This window comes from Crinia signifera, chromosome 6 (assembly GCF_055691185.1).
Source record: "Crinia signifera chromosome 6, ASM5569118v1, whole genome shotgun sequence".
Lineage (NCBI taxonomy): Eukaryota > Metazoa > Chordata > Amphibia > Anura > Myobatrachidae > Crinia > Crinia signifera.
Window position 1 is genome coordinate 45,214,547 of NC_139222.1, and position 19,385 is coordinate 45,233,931.

Sequence of the window (19,385 nt, forward strand, 5' to 3'; positions counted from 1 at the left end):
CCTGATGTTCCTGTCGTATTTGGCTTTAGCCTGCACGGATCAGTCAGATCCGTGCAGGCTTTAGTGTAAAAAAATACGGCCGCTAATACGAATTCCTACGGGCAGTCTGCACGGATCAGTCAGATCCGTGCAGGTTGCAAGGTGTAAAAAAAATAGAAAATTAAATAAATAATTTAAAAAAACAGCGTGGGGTCCCCCGCACAGCCGTAACCAGCACCAGGCTGAAAGAGCCGGGGCCGGTAATTAAAAATCAGGGAACCCGACAAATAGGGGTTCCCCGATTTTTAACAACCAGCCCCCGGCTCCAGGTCCGGGGCTGGTTCCCAAAATACGGGGGACAAAATGACTAGGGGTCCCCCGTATTTTAAGAACCAGCCCCAGGCCAAACCAGCCAGCAGGGTAATGCCACAGCCGGGGGACACTTATGATATAAGGTCCCGCGGCCAAAACATTAACCCCCTGACCGGTCAGCCTGGCCAGGCGCCCTGGGGGAGTGGAGACCCCCCCAATGAAGGGGTCCCCCCCTCCAGGACTTACCTGACCAGGCTGAAGCCTGGTTCTGTCCCCGGTGACCCTGTGCGTTGGTCACCGGGCTGATTAAAGTGTAAAAAAAAGAATAAACTATTGTCTAATACTGGGGAACTATGAGTCCCAGCAAGCCTCCCCCGCAAGCTGGGACTTGGAGATCCACAAGTCCCAGCCTGCGGGGCATTAAAGGGCCCGCTGGCACTTGTAGTTCCACAGTATTAAAAATAGTAAAATAAAACACACTGACACACACTTAAAATAAAACTTTAATACATCCAAAGCCCATACATACTGATACTTACCTATCTTCATCCCGTAGGTAGCCCTGGTCCTGATGTCCTGGTCTTCTGGTCCTGTGTCGTCTTCTGGCTTCATGTCGACCGTCGCTGTCGCTGTTGCCATCCGGGTCCGACGAAATCCATGGAGGAAGCTGTGGAGGGAAACCATACTCACCTGTCCCAGGGCGACGTAGTCCAGGGGGTCTTGGCAAAAAAAAAAACGAGAAGCCGAACCAGACGAACAGCTGAGCCGCACGGTACTCTGTGTACATCATGCGGCTCCGCCCCCGAATGCCGCTATTGGTGGCCTTGCGGCCTAGCGGCCAATCAGGAGCCGCTAGGCCGCAGGGCGGCCAATAGCGGCATTCGGGGGCGGAGCCGCACAATGTACACAGAGTACCGTTCGGCTTCTCGGTTTTTTTTTCTTCCAAGACCCCCTTGGACTACGTCGCCCTGGGACAGGTGAGTATAGTTTCCTTCCACAGCTTCCTCCATGGATTTCGTCGGACCCGGACGGCAATGGCGACAGCGACGGTCGACATGGAGCCAGAAGACGACACAGGACCAGAAGACCAGGACATCAGGACCAGGGCTACCTACGGGATGAAGATAGGTAAGTATCAGTATGTAAGGGCTTTGAATGTATTAAAGTTTTATTTTAAGTGTGTGTCAGTGTGTTTTATTTTACTATTTTTAATACTGTGGAACTACAAGTGCCAGCGGGCCCTTTAATGCCCCGCAGGCTGGAACTTGTGGTTCTGCAAGTCCCAGCTTGCGGGGGAGGCTTGCTGGGACTCATAATACCCCAGTATTAAACAATAGTTTATTCTTTTTTTTTACACTTAATCAGCCCGGTGACCACAGCCCAGGGTCACCGGGGACAGCACCAGGCTTCAGCCTGGTCAGGTAAGTCCTGGAGGGGGGGGACCCCTTCATTGGGGGGGTCCCCACTCCCCCAGGGCCCCTGGCCAGGCTGACCGGTCAGAGGGTTAATGTTTTGGCCGCGGGACCTTATATCATAAGTGTCCCCCGGCTGTGACATTACCCTGCTGGCTGGTTTGGCCTGGGGCTGGTTCTTAAAATACGGGGGACCCCTAGTCATTTTGTCCCCCGTATTTTGGGAACCAGCCCGGACCTGGAGCCTGGGGCTGGTTGTTAAAAATCGGGGAACCCCTATTTGTCGGGTTCCCTGATTTTTTAATTACCGGCCCCGGCACTTTCAGCCTGGTGCTGGTTATGGCTGTGGGGGGGACCCCACGCCGTTTTTTTTTTTTTACATTTATTTAATTTTCTATTTTTTTTACACCTTGCAACCTGCACGGATCTGACTGATCCGTGCAGACTGCCTGTAGGAATTCGTATTAGCGGCGATATATATGGCCAGCTAATACAAATGGTTACACCATCGGAGGGTCGTGCAAAATATAGGTGACTATAAAAACGAATGTTATCGCCAACTTAACAGTATCGACACCTATAGCCGTCTCCCAAAGGATCCTACAGGGGATTATAAAAGGGAATTGGACCAGATACTTAATCTGGCAATCAGTGATGGCTTAATTACCAGTGAATTGGGGAGTGCATTGAAAGTAGATTTCCCAGTGGTACCTCTGTTTTATGTACTACCGAAGGTGCATAAGGATAGCAAGCACCACCCCCGGGTCGCCCTATAATCTCGGCCCGGGGTTTCTTATTCCACCCAATAGCCATTTACTTGGACAGCATCCTCAACCCATTGGTACAAAAAATGGAGGGGTATCTGAAGGATACCACTTCATTGATACAAGAATTTGAGTCACTACAAACTAACACTGCTCTATCTGAATTGAATTGTGTCTGTACTGCTGATGTGACTAGCCTCTACACCTGCATCCCACATGGGGCAGGTGTGGAGGCAGTACATCAATTTATTCTGTCTAATGATGGGTACAATGGCCCACCAGTGGCATTGATCGTGCAGCTACTGGCTTTAATACTGACTAGAAATTATTTCATTTTTGATAGTAAATTTTTTTTACAGGAGGCTGGCTGTGCAATGGGGTCCCCAGTGGCCCCGGCATACGCCAATATTTTCATGCATCATATCGAACAAAACTTATTTTTTATTAATAAAACATTAAAACCTGAAGTTTTATTTTATCGTCGCTACATAGACGATTTATTGATTTTTTAGAGAGGTGAAGCCAGTCAGCTGCATGATTTACTGCAAGATCACAACAATTCTAACAGTGTGGTCAAGTTTACATATAATCTTGATGTGTTTACTGTCCAATTTTTGGATGTAAAAATAGAGATAAGTCATCAAAAGATTAACACCTCTTTATATGTAAAAGAAACAGATCGGAATACGGTCTTGAGGAACGAGAGTTTTCATCCTGTAGCCACACGCAAGGGGCTCCCTTACTCGCAAATGCTGCGAGTAAGGAGAATAACATCCGTAGAGGAACAGGTGGAACCATCATTAACTGCCATGGTGAATAAATTTATTGAAAGAGGGTATCCACAGAGAGAACTGATTACTCTGAAAGAGAAGGTATTAAAAATTCCTCGGGCAAGTCTTTTGAACAGTGAGAGAGTGATAGAGGACAAGACAAAGCATAAAATCCCATGGGTCAACAGATTTAAATCGTCCAGCAAACATAATATCACTAGAGCCAAACAATTTTGGCCAGCAGTGGCCACTGACAAAGATCTCCCCTTGTTACTTAATACTCAGCTGTTACCTAGCTATACAAGAGGGAAGAGCATAAAAGATCAGGTAGTGAAATATGACATTTCAGGATGGGACAAAAAGAAAAGGACCACAACCTTCCTGGGGAGAAAAAACGGTTGCTACCGCTGCCTGGGGTGCACTACATGTCGCTCCATGGCAGTAGGAGCATTCTTCAACCACCCCCACTCTGGGAAGAAAATAACAATAAAATTCCCACTCTCTTGTCATTCCACCCATGTCATCTACACTTTGACCTGTCCCTGTGGACTGACCTATGTGGGGAAGACCCAACGCTCCTTCAAGGAGCATATGGCCCTACATAGGTCAGGGATCCATCAGGGTTTAACTTTGTATGTCCTTGAAAACGGGTTTCTACCCGAAACGCCGTCGGATAAATAAAGGCTTTTAAATTGCATCAAACAAGTCTGACGAGTGCCGCCCTCATCCCCACGCAATACATTGGACTAAACATCCTGGGGAAGGCACCACAGCACCAACTTACAGCAACAGCGAGTGCCGGACCATCCACCCCTCTATATCTATATATATATATATATATATATATATATATATATATATATATATATATATATATATATATATATATATATATATATATATATATATATATATATATATTTTCCTTATTGTGCATTCTAAGTAAATTACTGTGTTATAGTACTCCACAAAAGAAAAATATAGAATATAAATATATTTTGGTACTTGTTTCCTAGCACGGCCACAATCGTATGGATCGTGTACCTTTAAGTTAAGGTACACGATCCATACGATGGACCCGATTTCCTTTGAAATCAGGTCCATTTGGCCGGCTAGGACAAAATATCGGGGGCATCGCGTCGGTCGGGACCATTAACAATGGTCACGACGCGACCGACGCGATGCCCCCGATTTCCCCATAGGCTTCAATGTTAAAAAATATTTTAACATTGAAATCGTGTCGGGAAAGGTAAAATATCGGGGGCATCGCGTCGGTCGGGACCATTAACAATGGTCCCGACGCGATGCCCCCGATTTTTCCATAGGCTTTAATGTTAAAATATTTTTTAACATTGAAATAGTGGAAAAATGTGAAATTGGCCAATATGACCCATTTCACATTATAGATGTCCCCGTCGTCACCCCACGATAGACGCCAACCCGAAGCGTGGCGAGCGCAGCGAGCCCGCGAGGGGCGGCGGTGCGCGTCCTCCGACCTTTTCATTCCCCTACTATCCACGTCGGCGTGGAGGTGAGAATAGAATAGTGTGGCGAGCGCAGCGAGCCACCGAGCCCGAAGCGTGGCGAGCGCAGCGTGCCCCGCGAGGGGACGCGTATAACTTCACAGGTATACGCGTCCCCTCGCGGGGCTCGCTGCGCTCGCCACGCTTCGGGCTCGGTGGCTCGCTGTGCTCGCCACACTATTCTATTCTCAACTCCACGCCGACGTGGATAGTAGGGGAATGAAAAGGTCGGAGGACACGCACCGCCGCCCCTCGCGGGCTCGCTGTGCTCGCCACGCTTCGGGTTGGCGTCTATCGTGGGGTGCGGTGTACGCCGTTAAATTTGGGGGGGTTGGGAATATTTTACATTGAATGCAATGTAAAATCGGGTCCCAGGGACCCTATTTACATTTCATAAAAAAAAAAAATCGGGTCCAAAATCGGTCGGTCGCGTCGATCGCATCGCATGCGACCAAATCGCATGCGATGCGATCGACCCGATTTTTCCGACACGACCACCCCGATGTAAATCGGTGTGGCCGTGCTAGGAAACAAGTACCTATATTTTTTTATACAATATACAAAAGTAAATATAGCATGCATGAACTCATTGGGCAGTATTCAATGAGAAAAATTCTCTTTATGGAGAATTTGTGCTTTTTTCGCATTGGACGGAGAATTTTGGTTTCAAAAAGTGAACCACCCTGTTCAATGTGATATTTTCGCCGTCTTTCTAAGTGATTTTTGCATGTCTCTCCATGGCCCTTATTCTGATTGACGCGTACTTTACCGCATACTTTCGGATCGCGTCTTTACGGCGTCTGCGCATGCGTGGAGAACGCAACGCGCATGTGCCACGCATTGACTCCGTACCTGTTCGGGCAAATCCCGTACAAAACTGTGCACCGCAATCAGTCGGGAAATATGGGCGTATTATGGGCGTCATGCGGAATGACACATGGGCGTAGTTTCAAAGTGGGCAAAACGGGGCGGAAACATGGGCGGACACGGGGGAGTACACTTATGTTGGTGGGCGTACATTCGGATCGCACTCCGAATGCACGCGACCAAAAAGGGCAGAAATGTGCGGTGTCCACAAGTGTACTATTGCTTTGCGGACACCACTCGTTCATGCGGTAGGCGAACGTACCGCCTAATGACTACAAGCATTAACACCTGAACCCAATAGAATCGACTCCTTTACTCATTACTCACTAATAGGACGCTTGTCAGTGCTTTAATTGAAACCATTGCTGCTTCAATTGCTGTAAGGGTTAATGTGTGCAATGCATGTGTTAGGCATGCTTGTAAGGATATATTGGCATCTAATTGATTCCAATTCCAAATAAGAAGTTTTTTATGAGGATAGGTAATTGAATAAGTGGGTCATGGGATGTATTGCAGAAGATACATAATAGTGGGTTGTTTGGCGTAAATACTCCGCTTACGTGCGGTAGCACCGCTTGGCTCCCGTTCGGATGCGGTATTCCCGAGCATACTCTGTAATACTCTGTAATACCGTGCAGAATCGGAGTGTTTCCCCCGCACACGCATGGTTTGTATGTCGTCCGTAAACACGCCCTGTTCTTAAAGAGTGAGTCCGTCCGAATGCGGAGGACACGTGGGCGTTTCTACGGACGATGGCCGCACGCGGCAAAACACCGTGGCGTACGGACCGCTCCGTAAGAATGCGGGAATATCCGCACCGATCAGAATAAGGGCCCATGTAGCAATTCTCCATCTTTTCATGGAGAAGTGGAATGTGAACTTTTAAAATAAAAGTTTTTTTTTAAATTTTGGTGTAAAAAAAATCACAAATTTTATTCTGTGAAGGGGCCTTGCTATTTTTATTCATGTGCTTATAGCACATGAATATATATTTAATTAAAAACATTTTTTTTTTTTACACATAACAGCCAGCAGGGGGCCGGAGCCGAGAGCCGCTCATTAGATATTCAAATATTCACTGCACCCGATCATTACATATGCACGATCGGGAGCAGTGAATATACCCGGTCCCCTGCTGGCTCTAGGGGGGGGGCAGCCTGTGCTGCCTGGGTCCCGGGGAGCCCACCTCCCCTCCACATACGTTCTGGGGCAGGCAGGGTGACATCAATCTCACTGCCTGCCACCGTCCCACGGCTCCCTGCAGCGGACGCTCGTCCGCTGCAGGGGTTAAGATTTGCCGTGAGGGGCAACGAGCCCCAGCGACATTGAATAGTGTATAAAGACCCGTGACGGAGAATCTCCAAACATGGAGAATCTCCGTAAAAACACGGCGAGTGCATGGCGACAGAAAAAAAACTCTCGCCATGCACGGAGAAAATTCTTATTGAATACTGCCCTCTGTGTGGATGCAGACACGGTTTCTCCAATTAATTACTGTAAGCCAAACTAAATAACTATTTGAAGTATTTTGCAAAGTGGCAAGTTACTATTATAAATTCCAATATATGTTAGGAATGCACATTATCAACCGTTCAAACGATATCTAATTTTATGCACCCAAATCAATTGGATGAATATATACAAGTGCCAGAAATTAGGTGTTATTCAGGACGCCGCATATTTTGTTTATCTCACTACATTGACACACCCACACCACTGCCTAAAAATGCCCTCAGTGAATCACCTCCCAGTCATTACGCAGAAGTGTTGGATTCCGGAAGCGCTGGTGCTCTGTGAGCATAGAACACTAGCAATGAGCATAGAAACCCCTGGCTTCAAGCATGTAACCCCTGTGATTGAGCATAGAAGCCTTTGGCAACGAGCATATAATCTCCTGTCAAGAAGCATGTAACCTCTGGCACCAAGCACAGAAACCCGTGGTAACAAGCATGTAAGCCAGGCATGTCAAAACTGTGGCTCTCCAGCTGTTGTGAAACTGCACACCCCAGCATGCCTTGCCATAGTTTTAGCATTCCCTATAAGCCAAACTGTGGCAAGGCATGATGAGACTTGTAGTTTCACAACAGCTGGAGGGCCATACCTGATGTAAGCCCTTGGCAACAAGCATGTCAAGCCCAACTTAAACAAGCATGTCAAGCCCAATTTAAAACTTAAAATTGCATACAGTATATTACATTTTCTAAAATACACTAACTGATGGCATTCAAAATTAGTTAACATTTTATTTAAAATTCTAAAAAACTTATGGTGGCAAAATAAAGAACACCAGCTAATCAGCGACAACCCATCTTGTGCTAACAGGATGACAATCGCAACTTTGCAGGACCAGTTGCCTTGATTGGATGGAAACCAGATTCTATCTATTATCTTCTAGAAGGTGCTCAATCAATAAGAAGTAGAATCTGAATGGTTGGTATGGGCAACATCCAATCTTCAATAGAACTGCAATCTTAATAAATGTACCCCTATTCTGTCTAAAGAACCATAAGTTAACTGATACTGGTTTCACATCGCAAAATGCAGGGTCACACCGGCACTTTGAAAACGGTTCAGTCCCGTCGCAACCCTGCATTTTGAAATGTTCACATGCCCCCAGCAAACCGGCATTATTGCTGGTTCGCTGACGCCATCTGGGGGTGTGGCGGGGAGTCATCGCCTCATCGGGGGTGGGGAGGAGGCAGCGCTTAGAGCTGGTGCAGCTCCAAGCACTGCCTCTTCCATAGTGTGAATGGGAAATGGATTGCTCATACCCGTTTAACCCACTCACACAGCACAGCAACACTGCAATGAATCGGTAAGAACTTTTTTACCAGTTGTAATTGCCGTGTTGCTACCCGTTTGCGGGACACGGTAAACCCTTTCAAATCGCACAATTACCGGGTCAAGCTGGCAAGAAACCGGCTTGTACCCGGTAATTAGTTGCGATGTGAAAGAGGTATGAATAGTTCCCTACAATTAATTCCCCAAATCTGATAAAGAGGTCCTCAAGGCAACCAAATGGTCCAGTGTTTAAGTATATTCATGGTTTAACACATATGGTTAAATCAAATTGACTGAAGTACTAATTAAATCACCTGTGGCAAAGCATGGTATACTTAAAACTTGGATCATTGCGTGCATTGAGCACCACATTTTCACCTCTGACCTAGGCGTTTAAATGCTCAAATGCACATAAATGGGGTCATTCTAATTTGTACAGTCCCCGTCAAATACGCAACTGGGAGCGATGCTTTTATTCTGAGTATGCGCTTAATAGATTATGCGTATATGCAGTGTCCCTGTGCGAACAGCTTTGGCTAATTGCATAGTCACTGAGCCATTCAGAGGCGTAACTCTGGGAGGCAATGGAGTCATCTGCCGTCGGGCTCCTGCTCCCAAGGGGGCACCTCTCCTCTCCTGCCAGTTTGAATCAGTTCATTGAAAGTCATCGATATAACTTCTGTGGCTGACTCGCCCTCATAACATCATTTTTGCAAGTGTCACAACCTGTATTCCTGTATTCAAAACCATGACCTGTCTTACTGGAGACAGACACCTTACTGGGCGTTACCATGCGAATCAGGGCAGGATGAGGTATGTGTCATGTGACGTCAGCTGCCCACCCTGTCTTCATCCCAGCAAACGCAAATAACAGTCTGTTTCCTCTGATTTTTATTTGCGAGCCCAGCAGAAATCATTGGATGGTTGGTGACCAGCTGCGGGCACATGCAAGGGCATATGTGTTCGGTACATGGCGGCATGCTCTCTGGGAATCGGTAAGCTGCCATCCTCACAACTTACCAAGTCAACCAGAATCAGCCCTAAAGGGCACTCACTCTTCAATTAATTGCTATGGTTAAAAGCAAATGTAGTTCATCGCAACGTTAGCAAAATATCCTATTCTGTTCAACGTATTTAGAATGTTCTCTTATATTACTCCTAGTTATTTCTGTTTTTTTGTATGACACCCTTGTTCTTGATTTTGTCAGGCTATTGAAAAATATTCTTAACTCCCACCAGGTCTTTCTTATACGCTTAATGTGACTGTTTCCCCATCCCCCTGGACTCTACACCCCATAGGAGAAAATGCTTCCATATGGTGCTCAGTGTCTCAGAGGAGAAAACCAAACAGTCTGTTCACTGTGCGTTGGATTTTTTCTCCAGGGCCGGGAGAAGAACAAACCATTGGAAGGATTACAAAATATGGGAACATACACCTTTCTGGAAACTGGAGCCAAAAGGGGGATTTAAGCAATGATATCCCAGGCAGAGGTTATCGACTTTTGTTGATTGATTTAAATCCATCTGATCAAGGGACCTACACCTGTCGTGTTCAAGAGGTGGCTCGGCACCAAAGCCGCTGGAGTGCAATTTCTAATGGCACTGCCACCACCCATTTAAAAGGTGAGAAAATACCATACAGATTATTTATTAAATGAGAAAAATTGGCAGTTGTATATCCTTTATCACATGACATGGACAGTACAGTATAAATGGAGAGGCCCTGAGTTAAATAGATGTGTGTTAGCAATATTACAAGGGAAGCTACATGTGCATAAGCCTAAGGCAGGGGTGGGGAACCTTTTTTTGTGCCAAGGGCCGTTTGTATGGGGAAATGTATCTTACAAATTGTCCTGCTGCAGCCGTCCCACGCTCCAGCGGCTGCCGCTGAATAGGACTGACAGCCTCTGGCTGCTGTTGATTATGAGGAATCTCGCGAGAACTACCGACCTCTTGCGAGAATTCCCCTGTACTTGACTCCCGGCAAAGCCGCCAGGCTGGTGGGAGGGCCACTCAGACCGGCTACAGAGGCCGCATACATCCCCCGGGCCTGAGGTTCCCCACCCCTGGCTTAGGGTAACCTGGAACCTTTAATGACAGTGCTCAGAATATACTCGTTTTCTAAGAGGTCCTATTATAGTAATAAAAGTAAAATAGAGTGCCATGGAATGTACAGTACTGTTGTCTATCATTCTTTTACTAAAGATGCTATCCTCTAGTAATCCAGACACATTCACTGCAGGGGGAAATCAGGCTGCTGGCAGGTTTAGGTGGGCAGTGGGAGGGGTGGGTCATACTGCAGGTATGGGGAGTTGCACTGCGGGGGAGTGGGAGAAGTGGCACTGCTAGTGGCGGAGAGATGCAGTCGCATAGCGGGGGGTAGTATTGGTGGTGCTGCAGATGGAGGGGGGTGGGAGGGGGAGGACCAGGTGCAAGAGAAATACCATGGATAATCCGGCACAGGGTGCTGTATCCTGTACTACATGTGGTGTACGTGTACTACATGTGCGATAAGACTGTTACAGACAAGTGTGCTCAGCATAGAGCTGATATGGATAATAAAAGTTAAGCTATATTGTACAGTATACTGTACAGCTGGCACAAAATAGTACTGTGATGGACATGGTGGCCTAATGGTAGGTACTAAAATGTATATTATAGACACAATACAGTGCTTTGTTGGGGACAGGTTAATATTTAGAGGGTACGAACAGTACAGTACATGACAGTTAGAGCCAAAAATCAGTAGATCATAAATAGGGGTATTTAAGGTACAAGATTGCACAGACAACAGGAAAGGTACAATATAATATATTTATTGTACGTTAAAGTAACAATACAATACAGCAATATACTGTAAGATTCCTAAACAACCAGCAGGTAACTCATAATGGCCGATATGCAGAGGCGTAACTCTGGGAGGCAATGGAGTCATCTGCCTCCGGGCTCCTGCTCCCAGGAGGGCACCTCTCCTCCCCTGCTAGTTTGAATAAGTAAATTGAAAACCGTTGATATCGCTTCTGTGGCTGACTCCTCCTCCTAACAGCATTTTTGCAAGTGTCACACCCTTATTAGAATCCATGACCTGTCCTACTGGAGAAAAACACCTTACTGATGGATGTATTTGGAGGCACCAATATTCATCTTGCCTCCGGGCAACTGGGATCAACTTACGCCACTGGCAATATGTACTAAGCCTTGAAAAGTGATAAAATGGAGAGTGAAAAACCACCAACCAAACACCGCCTTCAGCATGGCAGTAAGGTGCTGATTGGCTGTTGTTTTATCACTCTCCATTTTATCACTCTTCAAGCTTAGTCATACCTCCCAACTTTTGAAGTTGGGAGGTCGGCACGTTCGCGCGGCTTCGCCGCGCGCGCTCCTGAAAAGGGGGCGTGACCTCGAGAAAAGGGGGCGTGGCCTCACGGGGTGACGCGAAATCCGGCCACGCCCCCGTTTTCGCCGCTCGTTGTAATATAAATTCAGCCTCGTCGCTTCTTAGGAGGCACTGGCAATTCCCCCCCCACACACACACCAACCAACCCCCCCCCCCCGCCCGCCCGTCTGTCCGTACTTACCGCTCGCTGGCTCTGCAGGACTTCATGCTCCACTCAGACGCGCAGAGATGGCAGCTGCTGGATAGGAAGAGGACGTCACTGTGACCGCCCAGCAGCTTGCGCACATACGCTGGAGGCACAGTGACGTCCTAGAGAGCGTGGGGGCGTGGTTTATATCTCCCAACCGTCTCGGGAAGCCGGGACTGCGGTAAGCAGTACCGGGACGACGGGACATCGGCCGTAAATCGTGAATGTCCCGCCGAATCCGGGACGGTTGGGAGGTATGGCTTAGTACATCTGGGCCCAAACCTCTAAATCAAATCTTACCCACACAGTTGGGTAGATGTATTATACCCACAAGAATCGTGTGGGTATGTTTGCCAAGGTTAAGCAGGAAGTTACATCGACAAGATATATTAACATTTTGTTTGCCTAAGGCTGATGCGCTGTGTCTCAATATTGGTCGGCTCACTAGGCATGGATGAGATCTTGGGAGTTACTGTATCTGTTGTGTTAAATGGTGACGCTACCTGCAACTGTCAATATATATAGTAGCAGCTGTTGGAACAGTCCTCACAGTGACTTTTCATACACTGAAATGATTTGAACCAGCTTGTGTCAACCAGTCCACAGAATTTTTCAGGCTCAGTTAAGGTTCCCATACACTATGCGATTTTCACCCGATTCGGCATTTTCATACCTCCCAACTGTCCCGATTCCCGCGGGAACGTCCCGATATTCGGGGACGTTCCCGCGTCCCGCCCGGGGCCGCCATTGTCCCGCGGTGGGGGGGACAGTTGGGAGCCCCCCCAGCTTCCCGAGAATAGACGCTGTGCGCATGCGCACAGCGTCTATTCAGCGCCGACGAGCGGCGAAAACGGGGGCGTGGCCGAATTTCGCGTCACCCCGCGAGGCCACGCCCCCTTTCCGCGAGGCCGCGCCCCCTTTTCGGGAGCGCGCGCGGCTTCGCCGCGCGGACGTCCCGACCTCCCAACTTCGAAAGTTGGGAGGTATGCATTTTGGGCTGATAAATCGGGTGAAATCAGACCAAAATTACATGTGTTTGACATCCAATCCAATGCGCGGTCCCGTGCCCATCAGACTGGATCAGGAGGTCTGCACATATATCATGTCTGACCTGGTGCTGGTGGTGAGGAGCAGTGGGGCAGACAGAGGTACTGGTGCTGAGCCAGATGTTCAGTGGGACGGGCAGTAGCGGGTATTGGAATTTTAAAATAACCTGTCAAATGATTATCCGGCCTCTGATTGGCTGTGAGCTTTCTCAGCCAATCAGCAGCCGTTTAGAAGGCAGTCCACTGATTGACTGAGTGTGCTCTCTCTCTCAGCCAATCAGTATGGCCAGTCATTTGACAGGTTATTTTAAAATTCTAATACCCACCGCTGCCCGTCCTGCTGAACACCCGCTAGAGATCAGCACCCAATGCCCACCCCACTGCTCCTCACCGCCCACTGCAGCACCTGCCACCCACCCTGCTGCTCCTCACCACCCACTGCAGCTCCCCAGTTTTACATGTGTAACATGTAGAGTGCCAGATCGCATGTGAGCCTCCAGAATTGTGTACCCGAAGCATGGTGAGCACAGCGAGCCATGCAAGGGGATGCGGTGCTAGGTTTGAGTGTCAACGGTGTCAACATTCGGGCCCAAAAAGTGGAAAACCCCATGTCGACTTTTTGTCTGTCGACATCCCCCATGTCGACCTAATGCTTGTGTCGCCCTAATGACCTGTCAACCTATACCATGTCGAACTTCAGTCATGTCGACATTTAGTCACGTCGACCTTCATGCATGTTGACCTAGAGGTGTCGACCTTGTTGCTTTCTATCCAATGATCCATACCCTTTTGTGATGGGAGTAACAGGAGGGATAACTATGATGGGGGGCAAAGGAGGGATAACTGTGATATGAGGGATAATTGTGATGAGTCATAGGGGGTGCCGGATGGGTTCCCGACAGTCGGGATCCCGACAGTCATTTACCCGACGTTGGGATCCCGACTGTCAAAACGCAGATAGCCGGGTGCCCGACGGCCACCCGCTAGTTTCCCTCGTTGGGGTCCACGACCCTCATAGAGGGAGAATAGAATAGGTGGCTCGCATAGCGAGCCGCCGTGTCCGCAGCGTGGTGAGCGCAGTGAGCACGCAAGGGGCTTTTTTGCGCTCGCCATGCTGTCTGACTCCGGGCAGTCGGGATCCCGACGTCGGGATAATGACTGTCGGGATCCCAACTGTCGGAGTCCTGTGCCACACCCGTCATAGGAGGGATAATTGTGATGGAGGTCATTAGTAAGGCTGGAATGGAATAGCTCGGGAGAATGTGTTCTTAGTAGACTACACTAAGGACGTAACACAGGCATTAGGTTTGTGAGCCGGTACTTGTGTATTATCACGGCACCCATCGCATCGTATACCATTAAACTAAATAAGGTATAGGATGGTATGCGATGCGATGGTATACGATTTTTAATTGTACAAACACCCTGATGGGTCCTTACAATGTTAAATGCCCCCCCATTGTCAACGGCACCCCCAGTATCAACGCCAACCCAAAGGGTGGCGAGCGCAGCGAGCCCGCATGGGGCGGCGGTACACGTCCTCTGACCTTTTCATACCCCCACTATCCACGTCGGCGTGGAGTTGACTTTAGGTAGTGTGGCGAGTGCAGCGAGCCCCGCAAGGGGACGCGGAATACATGTAAAGTAATACGCGTCCCCTCGCAGGGGGCGCTGCGCTCGCCACGCTTCGCGCTCGCCACACTATCTAAGATCATCTCCGACGTGGATAGTGGGGGTATGAAAAGGTCGGAGGACGCGTACCGCCGCCCCGCGCGGGCTCGCTGCACTCGCCACGCTTCGGATTGGCGTTGATACTGGGGGTGGCGTTGACAATGGGGGTGCATTTCAGGTGCTTGTACAATTAAACAACGCATCGCATGCATCGTATGCCGCTATATGGCATGCGATGCGATTACCTGCCCTACGATGCACATCGTGGGCGCCGTGATAATACACAAGTACCTGTTAGCCTATACTCTGGCAGAGAATAAGTCCCCTTGACTTCCTTTTATAGGAAGAGCTGACCTCTGCCCTTTAAGGACGAGCATTAGCAATGTGCACGGTAGGCAGGACCCGGAAGCAGCCACAGCTTCCACATCATGGCCGCCCCTAGGCTCTGCCCAGCCAGGCTCCCTACCGCATCGCCCGGACTCCAGTGCCCCTGGCCCGGTAAGCAACACGCCAGAGTCCAGCGTGGCATGACACTCTGATTGCACTGTGGGGTTTCAGCCCCAATGGAGAATACATTATTTATTTTTGGCTGCTATTGTGTTTCATCAGGCTGATTTGTCTTGGCCACCATTCCTAATATTCCAAGATGATAGGGCAGTTCTTTGTACAGTTCATATGTTCCAGCCGGCAGTTATATCAGTTTTCCACTTAGATTAGAATATTTAATCTTTCGTTTTTTTCCTCCATAGGCCTGACACTAGGTTGAGACTGTCACAACCTGACACTAGGTTGATCTGGCTCTGTCAGATATAGTCCAATATTTAATTGGACAAGACTTCTTCCATCTGCCACACAGATTATATGCTTGTCCTTTATGACACACAGGAAGTAGTTGGCTGGATACAAAGCAGACCATTGGATCAACTCAGTAATCACTCCTATGTTAGTGTAGGGTGGTCCACACCAGAGCGAGAAGCGGTTCATTCCATTAGGGTTGTGGCTAGCACCTGGGCAGCTCGACACGGGGCTTCCTCTCTATTCATATCATAGTGAAGTATTCGTTTTATGATGCTCCAGCATGGATTTATTTGTCCCATTAAAGACCTTGCCAAAGAAAGGTCCACAAATGTGATACATCCTTACTCTGTGGTCACATCTTTACAAATAAGGGTGTGCAGCTTAAAACATTTAAATCAGTGGTATAGAACTACCTATTTTCAAATTTAGACACAATTTCTTTTAAAGTGAGTAAATACAGAGGGGGTTATTCTGGTTCACTCTTTCTGACAAATTCCTTCTTAGATGGACAAAACCACGTGCACTGCAGGGGGGCAGATGTAAAATGTGGAGAGAAAATTCGATTTGGGTGAGTTATTTTGTTTCTGTGCAGGGTAAATACTGTCTGCTTTATTTTTACACTGCAATAAAGATCTCACTTGCCGTAAAACCCCACCCAAATCTAACTCTCTCAGCATAAGTAACATCTGCCCCACCTGCAGTGCGCATGGTTTTGTCCATCTAAGAAGGATTTTGTCAGAAAGAGTGAACCAAAATAACCCCCAGAGTTTTTACCAATTCCCACTCCCTTATCTACTTACAGTGGAGATGCATCAAAGCTTGCAGAAGAAAGAAGGTGCAGATATATAAAGTACCAACCCATCATTTCCTAACTGTCATTTTTCAAACACAGCTTGTAAAAAAAATGGTAGTGGCTGATTAGTCAGTACTTTAATCTGTCCCCGAGTGACCAAATTGTGTGCCCAAATCTCGCTGCCACTCTCTTATCAAATACGATGGGTGAAAGAATCAGAAAGTGAGAGATTTGGTAAGAAATCTCCAGTTTTTTTAAAGTGGCAACCATTTACACTGCAAACCCAGTTTGATTTTGCTGTGTCAATGATTGCCGCTTTTAAAAAACTGGAGATTTCTTACCAAATCTCTCACTTTCTGAATCTCTCACCCGATTACATTTCACCCGATATTTCTTTGAGCTGTGCTATAATATTTGTTTCACTTCTTTCTTAAATCTATTTGCAGTTACATCATTTACAGTATCTGAGGAGAAAAAACAGTTTACCTGGACATTATTTCAAGGTAACATATGTAAACAGTAAAATTTAATTCAATTAATAGAATGTGCTACCATGTTTTCCCGATTTTAAGACCTCCCCTGAAAAAAAGGCCTACCCCAGATTTTGGACATTGGTCTAAATTAAGACCTCCCCCGAAAATAAGCCCTATTCAAATTTCAATATTTTCCGTTTGGGTGATAACTTCTACCCCCCTGATCCCCCAGTCAGCACCCTTAACTGCCCTGACCTCTATGGTGTAGATCGGGTAGAGCATTGGCTTCTACTAAAGCCTCTTCTGCTGAACTCGCGGTCCCAGTCATGCACTGCGAGCCGTGTGTGACGTCACCGCGCACATCACGCGGCTGCAGATCGACACAGAGCTGTAGCGCAGCAAACTTCTGTGCCGGACTTCGTCTGTTACCCTGATTTAACGGCGTACGGTATGTTAATTAAGAAGAACTGGGGGCATGTTAATTAAGGAGGACTGGGGGCATGTTAATTAAGGTGGACTGGGGCATGTTTATTAAGGTGGACTGGGGCATGTTTATTAAGGTGGACTGGAGCATGTTTATTAAGGTGGACTGGAGCATGTTTATTAAGGTGGACTGGGGCATGTTTATTAAGGTGGACTGGGGCATGTTTATTAAGGTGGACTGGAGCATGTTTATTAAGGTGGACTGGGGCATGTTTATTAAGGAGGACTGGGGGCATGTTTAAGATGGAGGACTGGGGGCATGATGTCAATGTCTATTAAAATAAGACCTCCCCCGAAAATAAGACCTATGGGGTTTATTGTTGGTCCAAAAAAAATAAGACAGTGTCTTATTATCGGGGAAACACGGTAGCTACATGTTGTTGTATGGCATATGTGCATATGCACATTTCATGTAAAGTCAGTTACACTGGACCTATATTCTGGTTGACACGTAGCGCTGCCACGTTCCAGCGATGCGTGTCTTTTTAAGCCCACCTGCCACTCGCATTACCACCCGCCCCCCTTCACACAGAGAATTTGCCTGCAGGGCTGCGAATCGATGTTTTGCATAAACATCCATTTGCAGCCTAGGGAGTGAGGACCACATCATTCGATGGTTGCTGACCATCGAATGATGTGGAGCATACACGAAAAACTTAGACCACTCTCAGGTGTCTTAGCTTTGCGTGTGTCCTGTACGAGGACAGGGAGGGCAGCTGATATCCGGTGATGTCAGTTGCTCGCCCCCGGCACCTGTGTCATAGGGGCATTACCATGAGAAGGCCCAGCATTATCATGTTCACACTAATGTAAAGCTGGTTGTTCCCATGGGCGCATCCCCCGGCTCGCCGCTACACGCCCCATGAGCACCCAGCAAACAATCGCTGTGGCCACTCACACACAGCATATGCGCATTTGCAGAAATCGGCATGCGCAGAATAAAAACATTGCGCTCCACCAGGTGTATAACAATAAATAAATCCCCCCTCTTCCAATGTCTGGCTGATGATGGAATGCATGTTAATCAGTTTAATGTTGTTTGTTATGGCTTCAGGCACATGCTAGATTTAGGATTATATACATTAAGGGGGTAATTTTGGTTGTTCGCTCCCGCACGCTTTTACATGGGGGCAGAGCCGGATTAACAATGGGCCTGATGGAGCTACAGCTCCAGGCCCACTCTCTAAACAGGCCCATTTTGTAGCTGAGGGTCAGGGCTTTCCAACGAGCCCAGCCCCGCGTCTCTAGCCCCCCTGGAACCGGAGATACTGCCAGGCAAATCTGGAACGTTTTCCCCATAGGATAACATGAGACCCACAAATTCCGACTCCCACCTGGTTCCAACGGCATCACAGAAGCTCAAGGTTGATCTCAGTCTAACCCAAATTGCTGGGCCTTCAATCAGATACCAGGCTGGTCCATATGGGTTCATTGGTTCTAGAGATATTTAGTGTAAACCGATTTTTTTTTTTTTTTCATTTTTGAAATGTAATTTCATAGTTGTTCATGTTGTTTGAGGACAGATTTCTCTGGAACCAAATGGCCCAGTTTCACAGGACCAAATTAATTTGAAAATAATTTGAATCCCTCGTGTAAATGGGTCAGTTGGTTCCGAAGATATAACTGGTTGTTTAAAGGGGGGAGGGTAGTTTTCTCTCCACCTCACGCCAGAAAATGCAGGAACTAGGCTGGTGTAAAAGGGGCCAATCCGGGAATGTCCCTGCATGATCCTGGGTCAATATTCCTGGGTAAATCCCTGCATTTTCTGGTGGGAAAGGGGTATTATATCAAATAGCTGGGACCTACGTTGCTCTGAATACAGCCGGGCAGCCCCCTGCTCTCTGTCCGGCTGTCAATGGATGTCATTTCTGCCTGGCGGCGGCTGTCCCTCAGTTACCACAAGCATGTATTCCCCCTTGGCAATGAGCATGTAATCCCACATGGCAATGAGCATGGAAACTCTGGCAATGAGCATGGAACCCCTGGCAATGAGCATATAGGTAAGCAGCACTTATGTAGCATAATTTTTAATAGGCATTATGGTGTTTGGCTTAATTACGTAATGGACATTATGGTGTGTGGCTTAACATGTAATGGATATTATGGTGTAATTTTTAATGCATACCTTT

General features: G+C 47.6%; 1 protein-coding gene across 2 annotated transcripts in view; it reads left to right on the forward strand.

The window, feature by feature from the left end:
- VSTM4 (V-set and transmembrane domain containing 4) overlaps positions 1 to 19,385 on the forward strand; it is an 89,976-nt gene that overhangs the window by 9,631 nt on the left and 60,960 nt on the right. The window contains exons 2-3 of one of the 2 annotated variants that reach the window (XM_083146093.1): positions 9,648 to 10,031; positions 16,747 to 16,803. In XM_083146093.1, coding sequence (XP_083002219.1) covers positions 9,648 to 10,031; positions 16,747 to 16,803 — 441 coding nt within the window. The remainder of the gene's footprint in view (positions 1 to 9,647; positions 10,032 to 16,746; positions 16,804 to 19,385) is intronic. The other variant, XM_083146094.1, reaches the window with a different exon arrangement.